We start from the raw sequence: 12,491 nt of genomic DNA on the forward strand, positions 1-12,491 counted from the left end.
CTCATATCCTTCTTCATTTCACGAGTATATCACTGAGGACCCAGCCTGACATCTCAGACATTCAAGATCAATGCGTTCTACTTTTTTGTTTTTGCAACCTGGAAAGCTCCTGTTTTATATTATTTACAGAACTTATAGAAATATATTCACCTATGGGACATTTATGTCACAATAAAAAAAAAACAACACACAACGATGATATCTCAATGTATCCTGTAATGTAATAGTGAAAAGGAACTCAGGCTATTAAAAAAAATTTATTATGTTTTTTTTCCATGAAAGATTGGTACTACAATCCATGTAACCATTTAATCAGTCAAGTAGTTCTGTTATAGGCAGGCACAACATTACAAAACAGGCAAGTACAATGCCCGATTAAGCAAATACAGTCTGAATATCTATTCATCCACTATTTCTGAAAACAGAATTCTCAAATATCCACCAGGGAAAAAGATGAACTATTTTAGTTTCTCTTTGGCATACTTATCAGGACAATGAATTCATTCCAGAAGTCTTCTATTGCTGCCCGTGCTGTGAAGGAAAAATACCAAATGGAAGATTGTGTGTCAGAACTCACTTTTAGGACTCAGGCGAATGTGTTAGTACTGGTGACAATGGCCAGTTGAGCTGCCAGTGCTTCACAAGGCAGACAAAGATTACACTTTATAATGCAGTCTTGTTGAAGGTATAAAAGAATTACAGTAAATTTATGCACAGTACATACTTAATACACACAGTTATATAAATACCCATGCTGTGGCTGGACTTTAGGAAGCTGCTTTATCAATAAGAAAGCTAATATCAGACCTCCTAACATCCATTTCATACACATTGCACTTTGCATCCAGTAATATGTCCATTTCTGTACCTCTCTTAAAAATAGATTTAAAACAGAAGCAAAGAATAATATTGAATCTTTCCATAAACTTTGTTTTCTTATTTACATTGTAATATTCCATTATACATAAAGACTGCGTTAACGATACATTATCTTATCTTCATATAAGCTTTTTGCAATACATACAGCTTGAAGCTATTAACAGCTTAGTTTGGGAACAGAAATATGACCTATCAGACTTTAAAAACAATTCTAGCCTTAATTTTGCTTTAGTTTGTTTCACTGAAACCATTATTTGACAAAAAAAGATCCTCCTTATTGGGGAGGAAAAAAAACAACCCATGTTTAAACCATCACTGGATTTCCTCAAACTACTGAGAAACTTTGAAATCATAATAATTTTTGCATAATTCTATAGCCACTTCAAAGGCCTGTTACTTTTAAATTTAGAACATGAATGACAATTGTGACCATATCTTTAAATTTTTTTTTTTGACTTTCGGTTATTTCTCAAACGTAAAACAATGAAAACACAGTCATTAATCATACATAATCTTTGCACAACCGGGAAGAGATCCTATTTTATTAGGGGGAAAAATGAACATGCACGCACTCCCATTCACAGAGTGAGAACATAAACTACAGCAGTACTTGTCTCAAGTTATGGTGCACATGGCTGCAATACGGGGTGTAAAACAAGAGTAGAATTTCTAACATCTGTTAAAACACAAAAAAAACCCCTTATTGTACAAAAAGTCATTCACATTCTTTGCAATGAAGCGAGGAATCAGCTGTTCAGCTGTCTGGACTCTCCAGCCGGCAAACCCCTCCTTCTATCGCCACGGACTGTCCGGCCACGGCTCCAGGAGGAAGCCTTGAAATGTGAGTCTGTGGAAAAGTCAAGAGTATTATCAAGTGAGAAGACGGGCAAAACTATAGAGGGCACAAAGCAAGCTTGGAAGTATTGAACAATTAAGCTGTTCCATCACTGAAGTCTGAGGGCAAACTACAAAGCAACTTGAAAAGCCGCAAACAACTGGGATTATTTAATTTTTATTTTGTTTGCATTAATGTTTAACACAAGAAGAGAAAGGCCGTAACAGATGTGTAGAAAAGGTAAACTGGATGACCCAATGCATGGAAAATAGAAGAAAGGAATATCCAGCATGAAGACAAAATAAAAATAACTGTGGCACTCTGTGGTTTATAAGTCTATTTCTTAGGGAGATTCAAAAACTGCACATAGAAATATACCTGATGGACGAGTTAGACACAATAAACTATTTGACAGAGATAAACTAACACTTCAGAGTGCAATGTTCAGGATGCAAAAAAGAAATTTCGCTGCCTAAAATACTTACTTGTCCACCTAAATAACCAAAGACTTCCTCTAAATATTTATTTGCCAACTGACAAATAAATGAACCCAAAGAGCAATTGTGTTTCTGTCAACAGGTATCTTTTCCGTGAAGAAGTTTTAAAAGCAGGCCTTTTGAGATGGCTCTGGAATATTTCAGCCAGAAAGTAAAAGCCAGAAAGGGGAAGTATGCGTATGTGTACATGAAATTTCGGTTTACAGCTCTATTGTAACTCAGTGACGCTAAAAATCTGTTTAAGACGTTTTATATTGTGAGGTGCATTTTACTACTAAGGAGCAAAACTGTTCACTTCTGAAAAGATACTCTTGCTGTTAAAATAATGTCATTTTTGCCCTTTGCAGTGGAGCTGATAAGAGGATTTCCACGGGCCTGAGGCAGAAGTGGCCCTGGAGGGACCACCAAAGCAGGAGCACTCGCCTTCATGTCCCTCAGGAGCTGCACATCTCAAGTGATTCATTAACGCTCAGACAATGTAACGCTCAAACAATTATTAAATTATGAACTAGAAATGATTCCTGCTACAATCTAAAGCTCACAACAAAGAAGTCACTGGCATTTAGAAATTACAGCTTCCTGAAAGTGCAGCCAACTGCATATTTCAGTTTTTATATGTACATTATTTCATTAAAACATTCAAATGCTGCAAAATGTATAAGTTGCAATGAGGCAATGGGTTGTGACAAAGAGCGTAGATGTTGAAGTTCAGCAAGAATAACTTGCATTAATTGAGCAGAAAGTGATTTGAGACTGTAACCACTGCATCGAAGAAACATTTTGTATTTCACTGGCAGCTTCTTTTTAATTCTTTTCTTGATAAGGGAATCCTGGTGTCTGCTCTTAGGTGGTCTTGTTTTCAGTTAAATCACAGAATGAGATTTAATTAAAAACTTGTAAAGGTTTTAATTTTACTGTTAAAACTTTGATCTCTGCCCTTTCTGCTTGATCTATGAACACCTTCCTACTTCAAAACAATTTTGGTTGCAACTGTGATTTACCACTTCAAGAAGAAAAGATTCCTTTCAAATCTGTTACAGTTTCCCCCTAAATGTAACTGACAATTTTTGGAGATGTTATAATATTTTGTAAGTTTAAAGAGAAGGAAGAAAAGCAAGTGGACGAAGGGTATTTTTTATTTTATGACTGGCAGACCCAAGACATTCCTTCAGGTCCGTGAAAATTTCTAAATGCCAAGTGGGATAGGATGACAGTGTAAAAGCAAAATTGTTCAATGGGCATAGTAGCACATATCCTCAGAATGACAATCAAGGCAAACCAGCGGTCCACTCATAGGCAGGCAGGACTCAGAGATGAAATTGCTTATAAAGTGATTGGTCAACATTATTAGCAAATCATTGTAGCAACATTATACAATAAAAAGCACCGATGCCCAAGGATGTTGCCAAGAGGCATAAGAGAGGAAGCTTTTTACTGAACTAGAAGAAATATTAGCACTATCATGATTATAATGAACCTTATAATCAAGTTTTTTCATTGTACCTACAACAGACCTGATTTGTGCTGCCCCAAGTTCTGGATTAACCTTTTGCATAGGCTTGGCTCATCTCACAACCCCAAGTTAAATGCCTAATAGATCCTTCAATAAATGCAGGAGCAAAACATGAGGCTTCATTGAATCCACATTACATGTATAAATCCTGTTATTTTTAAAAGTTAGTTAAGCAAGTTTCTAGCAAGTTTTTGAACAAGGAAAGGAAATACAAGAGGGGACAAACAGATAATAATCTATCAATACATTATCAAGTAGCTATGCTTAAATAGCTGTCCAAAACACATTTCTAATACAAAACTTCATTTCCTATAAAAGGAAAAACACATTTCTCATACAAAACCCCCAAACCATTACACACTAGCATCTGTACATTTCTATTCACAGAAACACCCCAAACACACATAACAAAACCCTTCTTAAAGCCTTTCCTTGCATCCTGTTTATTTGGATACTTTGTCTGACGGAACAAATGCAGATGTTTTACACCGACCACTTCTTAATACCTTCACCTATGGCTGCCTTATGTACAACAAAAACGAGACAGATCTAAGATAACAGTGTTTAAAATATGTTATCTAACAAATAATATGAAAGGATAACATTGCCGTGTCAAGACAATTTCAGATAAACTCCCAAGTGAATTCTTACAGTTATATCTCTTTTGTTCTTAGCCATAAGAACTCCAGTAAATAAAAGATCAAAGAATATTTGATATTTTTAAATGCAACCACAGAGCTTATTTGTACAGTTTGTTACATTTTTATATCCCAACATCATATTTTGCATTAAGTCCAGATTGTACAGTGGATTAGATTGAGATTTTTAAGACATAAAAATTAAAAGCAAACAAAAAAGAACAAAATTGGAAAGCTCTTAATTGAATTTGATTGGTCCGTCAGCTTTACAAGTTGAACAAACCCACATCTGGGGGAAATTGTGCCTGGGAGCACAAAATGCAGGAACAGAAAAAGTTTTCCTGAATTAATCCTCCACTCAGCTCCATGGAAGCCTCCCTGTGAGGAAACTGTGCTGAGAAAAGGTAGATTAAGAACAATGCAGCTATAAACAGAAATGTTACTGTCCCTGAGAATATTCAGATTTGGTTTGCTTTCCTAGAGACAAGTGAGGTTGATGAGGGGCCCTAACAGGTGGGAATCCAGTTGGTCACCAGAGATCTGTCTGCAGCTTGGAGGAGGAACCTCGTGCGCACAGTTCCCAATGAAAAAGGGAAACGCCAGATGAAGCCCTTGATTTTGCTTCCCACCCTTCCATAAAGCACAAAACAGGTAACCAACCTTCAGACGTTGATTCCTGCTCCGTGTACTTCCCATCCATATGCTCAATGTCTCCCTCTTTCCCTCCTGACCCAACCAAAACCACTGAGCAACCAACTCCCCAAGCCCAGTGCTGCAGATGCTGCCTGGGGAACCTTCCTCCCTCTCAGTCCCTTTGGATGCACACTGCAAAGTTTCCCTCTATCATTCAAGTCCAAAACTAACAGGTCTTTCTGCCCTGGAATAAATGTTAACTGCTACAGGGACAATATATGGTTTCACCTTTGTGTCATGAACATTCCAGCTATTTTTGAAGTTCAATATTTTTAGTATACCTTTAAAAAAACCACTCCAAGTTGTGTCTCCTGGACGAAGATTCTGAAACAACCTAGACACCAACTAATACCAAAAAGACTTTTCTCTACTCTTTAAAGAGGTACTCTTCTCCTTTCATTCGCAGAAAAGTATTAGTTTGTCACAACAGTTTCATGGTTTTTTTTAAAGCATAAATACAATGTAAAATGAATATAAAGTTAAAGCCAGAAGACTGACAGCACTGTGGGAGAAAACTGAAGTCAATCAAATGCTGCCAAGAGGACAGAGTACAACTACCAGATGGCAGCACATTCAGTTCTTCAGCAAATCTGGGGAGTACTTCATGTGTTTAGCTTTCTCATTACATGCTCAAGACGTGCTTTGGACAGAATAATTTATAAACCAAACTTTTTCCATTCATGACTCTATTGAGATGAAATATAATGAAAAACCAAGGATGTCATGCACTTAATGAAAATGCTTTCTAGCACCTTAAAGAAAAGCAGCACCAAACCCTATATATTCTTTCAAAATTCTACATCACCCAGAGGTCTACAGGCTTTATAGCTGGGTACATGCTTCCACCATGAGAACCATTTGGTCACCTATTCTCAATTGATTTTCTAGGCAGTAACAACCCATTTTGGCAGCAACATGCACCCTCTGCTGCTCTGTCTCCTGGGAAGCTTTCCTGTAACACAGTTGGAACGTACACCTATCATATGTGATGAGAAGGTGCCATGCAAAAGAGCAAAAGGAGGAGAAGAGCAAAAGGAGGAGAAGAGCAAAAGGAGGAGAAGAGCAAAAGGAGGAGAAGAGCAAAAGGAGGAGAAGAGCAAAAGGAGGAGAAGAGCAAAAGGAGGAGAAGAGCAAAAGGAGGAGAAGAGCAAAAGGAGGAGAAGAGCAAAAGGAGGAGAAGAGCAAAAGGAGGAGAAGAGCAAAAGGAGGAGAAGAGCAAAAGGAGGAGAAGAGCAAAAGGAGGAGAAGAGCAAAAGGACGATTGCCATGTTGGCAAAAGATACACAGACATACTGCTGGCATTCTTCTGGCTCTCAGGCACTAAAAATACTACTACAAGTTTCTTTCAAAGCCAACAGTTTTCCAAGCTCAAATTAATTCTGTGGATTACGTATATCACGATACACTATTTATGTACCTAAAACCATTAATATAATGCATTAGGGAAAAAAAAAATCAAATTTTAAGAAAGTTGGAAACTAAACTAAAGCATTTTAATCTAAGTAATTCACACATATATTTAGACAGTCTAAATTAATTTATCAACCAATCACCTATTCAGCTCAGCGTCCCAGACTCTTGTAGAGGTTTTCTAAAATACTGCCACGTACCTTAAAATGTCATTCATACCATTCTGAATCGCAGGTGCTAAGCCAGGTTATTGCATTTACATTTGCATCGTCCATGCTTTGTTCTAAAATATGTCAGCCAAATACAAGGAGGGTTGCAGAACTACTGGTTTTACGCAAGAACTCAACCCCAAAAGTGAATTTATCTTCCCATCTCAGAGCCCATAATTTCCACAAAACTCTACGAGCCAAATATTTTAACTGGTATCATAGCACTTAAGGTTATTTCCAAGAAATATAAATACCTTACTTTTATGAGAGAACTGGATGCTCTGTTGTATGAACAGAGTTGTTTTCAAGTGAAAATTTCTGACCAATTCTCCAGTCTCCAGACAAGAGTGCAGATTAAAGAAAAAAAGAAAAAGTATAAGTGACATATACTTTTCCTGTCTCCTGAAGTTAAAAGACTGTTTCTGTGGTCTGAAATGAATAACTGAATTATTTAACTTGGTAATTTCTGTTAACTAAACAGGCTCAGTAATTTTTTCCACTAATTTTCAAGTTAGAATTAAGATTCTTCCAGGATGTATTTCTTCACCCAGTGAACACTGGATAACTGCCCTTCTCCTGACAAAGGGGTTTTACAGACCTTTTATTCACAAGGTAAAACACAGAAGCCCATCATCAGAAATCCAACAAGAGTCCCTACAACCAGTGTTTGTCATATGTAACACTTCAAACATAGAGGGAAGTGATTTTGCTAAATTATACAGTGTTAGTAAAGGCAAATAAATCTGATTACGACACCTAACATCTCAACAGGAAAAATGAATTGGACATGGTCTCCCTGTCCACTATGTCTTCGTGTACTGGAAAATGAAATCAACTGTCAAAGTTTCTGTTCACATATTGCAATCACAACATTAGGTGTAGACTGCACTTGTTGCTGACAGATGTTTTCAAACACAGCTAGACGCAACAGTCTCCATGACTGCTACCCCATATCTTGCACAGCAACTTGATTTTGGTTCATTAGAAAATGGAAAGAACAGCATATAAAGCTTCGCAATAATAAACCTGCCATAACATAGCTTAGTACTTCATGTTGTAAGAACTGATTTCTGCCAAAGAAAGATTTAAAATTGCAACTGAAATGGATTATATCCAATGTTACAAGTAGATTTTTAGAAATTCATTGCCTGGGTCATCCAGCTGTTACAAAAACTAAAACCTATGAAGCTGAACTACACGGCTATCTCAAAAGTATTGCAGCATTTACAATAATTGCAAAAGTTAGCAACACTATGCACAGGTCATGAAGCAAATTCACACCTACTAAGAACCACAGTGAGCTAACAAAATATTTCAAATACCTACACATATCACAGGAACAAAATGCTCATTGTTGGTGTTGAGACTGGGTGTTTCACTGGAAAGCAAGCATTCTGACTTCAAACACTACCGGAAACAGAGCGAGGAAGCACCTGTTTTCAAGCAAAAACATCACGCACCACCAACTACCCTCAGTCACCAAGATAATATAAGAAACTTGGGAGATCGAGGAAAAAAGTTCTGTGGTACATCCTGCCCACAGAATATCAAGGGCCTTGAGTGAATAAATATTCTGCAGACCCTGCCTAAGACAAAAGAGCTCCTGCTTGATTATGCACAGATACACAACATTAAAATAAAGAAAGGTTGCCTACCCATAACCAGAACCTTCAAGAGACGCAGTTGGAATGTGAACTCACATTGCAGGCATATGCTGCACTGTCATTTGAGATGGAAGAACTTCTTTTCTTTTGCAGCGTCCTCCATTGGGCAAGCAGACAAGCAACAAGAAAATACGAAGACTATGTAACTAAAAGGAGTGAATTAACCTGTAGCCTACCTGCTAACCTCTTTTCTTTCCTGTTCTCCATTTACATCTAAAAATCACATTATGGGTGAATACAAGGAGTTATTTCTCCCACTCCCAAATGACAAGGCAGAAGGTCTCAAAACCCCTTGTGTAAACTGACCCTTAAACTGCTCTATCAGCTGGTACATCAACTGCTAAGGCCTCAAATATTGCACACGGCCTGCAACAGTATGGACAGAGCTCCAAGAAGCAACACTGCAGTCATCAGAATAGAGCTGTTCTCCTAATGGTGACAACACAATTGCTTAAGCTCTCAGAATGTAACCTAATCAGTTCACAAAAATTGGAACCAATTAACTGAAAGCTGCCAGAATATCTTTAAAGAGGTTGTAGCTCCAGTAACAGGATGACCTTCTGTGATCAGTTGTTGGATCTATCACGGGTCCATAAAAGAAAAAACATCTGGAAGGTTATTCTGAAGACTAGTGTCTCAGAAAGAGAAGAAGGTTTGGGCAGGAAATCTAAAAGCATTAAGTACTTATCAAAGATCTTCAATCCATATCAAGTAATTTGTCAGTCAACATCACGATAACAAAAGATAAAAAAACATACCTCCTCAGTTCATGAAGATATTTAATGTTTCAGTCCTTCAATTCAGAAGACTTAACCTTTGCTGATACAGCAGTTACTGCTACAAAAGGAGCTTGGCAAGTGCAGGGGAAGTCTACAGACTAACATTTCCCATCTATTCTCATGGCTGTGGCCAGAAACTTCCACAGCAGCCTAGAATATTCTAGCAACCTCACTAATGGCTAGAAATAGTTGACTGTCTGCTTATGTAACAATTCTACCGTCATATAGATGGCAATGCAGAAACTTGCTTCAGGAGATCTCGGGAAGTCTACTCATCTTCCCAAAGAACAGATCTAATGTTGAAACAATGTTTGATGGTATTGCTTCAGGTAGGAATTCTGGGACTGGCAGCTTCTAAAATAGATATATCTGGTTTTTTAAAACTTATCACAACGGATGCTCCCAGACACCAGCCTGGATAAGTTATAGCAATAGGTGGTACAGGTTAGTTTCAAGACAGAGTCAAAGCTGTTCAGATAAAAAGTTTTCACATATTGGATGTGGAAGGAAACAAACATGGCCACCGAGTGATCATGGAACTGCTCATGTCAAGAGGGATGACAAGAAACAAGGAAGAGTACAGATGAACCAGTGAGGATTTGCTTTGATCAGCTGCTTGTGGCAGTGATCCAAGGGTTCAAGGGCATAAGAATCACGGGACGTCAACAAGATATCCACTGTCCAGGTTGTAAAGGTGACATTGCCAGGGACATCAGTGGTGGAGGAGCTGAAATACTCCCAGCCTTGAGAGAGACTGAAAGGCAAGTAATTGGACACACAACCAGAGATGACTGTGTCAGTGATAAGGTATGAACTCAGTTCATCTGGCAAGCATCCACTGTACTTTTAAAGGAACGTTCCACCAAACCTTTTAAATGTTCGACCAGGCATTTTAAACCAGTGTTCAACAGGAAACAGTGACTTTCCCAGGAAACAGGTTTTCCGAAAAAAGACTGGACACCTTTCCAAAGAGTATGCTTTAAATCAAATGACCATTAGTCACAGTGAGAAATCGTTCCACAGCTCTTGCAGGCTCAGCCAGTTTATACATTGGCATTCAGGCAGTCTAGTTTGGAGGTGACTGGTCAGCTGCAGAACCCCATCTTTTCTACATCGGGAGGAAACAAACCCCCACTGCAAGGATACTTCCAAACCGGTACTTGGAGAGCTCACGGAACTAAGAGCCAGAAGCACCAGCAGGTCAGGATGTCCAAACCACTTCAAGTCTCCGATTCCACTTCCCTGTCCCACTGTTCTTCTAAGGAGTTGCTGAGAGCTGGTTGAGTGTGTTTCCACCTCTTGAGCACATCCAGGTCTGCAGGTGAGCTGGTATCTAGCTTACAAGTGTCTAAGTGTTTGCCTTAAAAGAAAGGCGTCCAATACCTCCACAATCTGGGGTTCAGAGCCAGCATTTGCTAGGTCCTGTTATTAAACGCATTAGCCTCCAATGCACAAAGAGTCACTCTAAGATTATAAACCAGGATCCTTTTTTCCTTAGTACGTACCCCTTGATATAATTACGATTCTAGTATTAGTCTAATTCATAACAGCAGACACTTAAAAACCTTCTCACTTCCTGAAAGTCTTGCTACAAAAATATGTTTTCATGTTCATTCCATTGAACCAGCACAAAATCAGCCACTGTGACAACCCCTTGGTTTAAGAATAAAACTTGAGTCCTAGATTGATGAAAGAAATAAAAACTGAAGCTCTTTACCACCCTAGAACAACAGGAAAGCAAGATGTTTCCCTACAAGCTGCTGCCTGATCATTTCCCTATGGTACTCATAAACAAGTGATATTTTATACTTTTATGAATTCTTACACCATTATTCTTTCATGGCAAGTACTCAAAATTAATTGTACCAAAACAGTTACTCTATTAAAGAAAAGGGATTTTTTTTTTTTTTTTACTTACAAGGCATTGTGTTCTATTTCAAGCCCAGTTTTCTGTCTATAACTTAGCCCTAGTTGTAGCAGAATAAAATTCCAGCTTTTATGACAGAAGGCTTTTTTTGATCAATAGAAGTCAGCAGCAAAAGCATTTGTGGTTTTTCTCTGGAAAGCATTTGTGGCCACAGACTCAAAGAAGGAAGAAAGGGAGGGGGATTAACTCTTCAATGAAGGTCAAAAACATAATTTAAAAGTGAACCAAGAAGAGCAGCTGTGCCTGTCAGCACAATCAAGATTACCAGCTGGAGAATTTACCAGCAGTATGAAAACAATGCACACCAGATGTCAAATGTTGCAACTGTGAGTAGGAAAACATCTCTGGGCATGGCACTGTCATGCTAGTACTCATTACCACACAGACTTCATATTTAGCATTTATTTATTAATTAGACAGACACTACCAGGAAGAAACAAGAGTGTTTCCTTACAAACAGTTTTTGAGCATGCAGTGTAAGCCAGAGGCAGGTGTGCACACTGTAATCATTTAATGTGCATCCTAATAATTCTCCTTATTTCACTATAAACACAATACGATGACTTTTAAACTAACTAGCAAATACTGGAATATTTGCAGCTGAGCTTATTTAGCTTCATTCAATTAAATCTGAGCTTTTAGCTTGAGTCTGGATTCTTTTCCAACAAATCTAAAATAAATATTAAGATAACAAATAAAACCACACCCTATTCCATGGATAATCAACTGGAAAGAACTCTACATAAGCCATGAAGTGAGTACTTCAATAACACCTCTACCAGCACTTCCCTCACCAGCTGCTCTTTATCTTCCTCCTCCTTCTGGGGCATTCTTGTCTTTTTTTTCCTATACATTTTACACCTTGAGGATGAACTCATTCATACCCAACGCTTCAACCAGCATGTTACACTATTCTTGCAGTTTAAAATACCTGATGTCAGTCTCCTCCTTTCGTACATTCTTTTTATGGCCTCACTCACATGCTCCTTTGTATTTATCTCCCAAATGAAATATGGGGGGGAAAGAAAAACAAAAGAAAATAAAGGAGAGAGAAAGATATGGGTTTTGTATTCTCCTCCCACATTCTTCCCCAGCAGACCCACAAGCAGCCATTTCTGGTGAAAATCAAACAAATCCAGGCCCTCAAATTCTTTCCTTTTCTAGGCTTTAAAATTCATTCTCCTTTAAATTCTACCATCAAAATGCTGGATGTCTGTCTTGCTCTTATCTGCTGGTACAAGCTTCCTGGCTGTCATCTCCTCCTCAAATACATGCAAATATTCCAGTAAACACCCCCGCTTCCCCCATTAGTTGAACCATAGTGGGAGCCTTCTTATTCTAGCTTTTTCCCCCACTTTTGTCACTTCCTTTAACTAGTTCTGACTGTTCATGCTTAATCTTGAATATTGATGATTGTGCAATTATAAATGTCTACAAATTATGATTG

At 38.1% G+C, this 12,491-nt stretch overlaps 1 protein-coding gene across 6 annotated transcripts in view; it reads right to left on the reverse strand.

Annotated features, from left to right (window-relative positions):
* Positions 1 to 238: 238 nt before the first annotated feature.
* TASP1 (taspase 1) overlaps positions 239 to 12,491 on the reverse strand; it is a 79,206-nt gene continuing 66,953 nt past the window's right edge. For all 6 annotated transcript variants that reach the window (XM_065835121.2, XM_071805683.1, XM_071805686.1 and 3 more), the window contains one exon: positions 239 to 1,726. In XM_065835121.2, the coding sequence (XP_065691193.1) occupies positions 1,634 to 1,726 (93 nt within the window). In that variant the 3' untranslated portion in view covers positions 239 to 1,633. The remainder of the gene's footprint in view (positions 1,727 to 12,491) is intronic.

Source organism: Patagioenas fasciata, chromosome 3 (assembly GCF_037038585.1).
Source record: "Patagioenas fasciata isolate bPatFas1 chromosome 3, bPatFas1.hap1, whole genome shotgun sequence".
NCBI lineage: Eukaryota > Metazoa > Chordata > Aves > Columbiformes > Columbidae > Patagioenas > Patagioenas fasciata.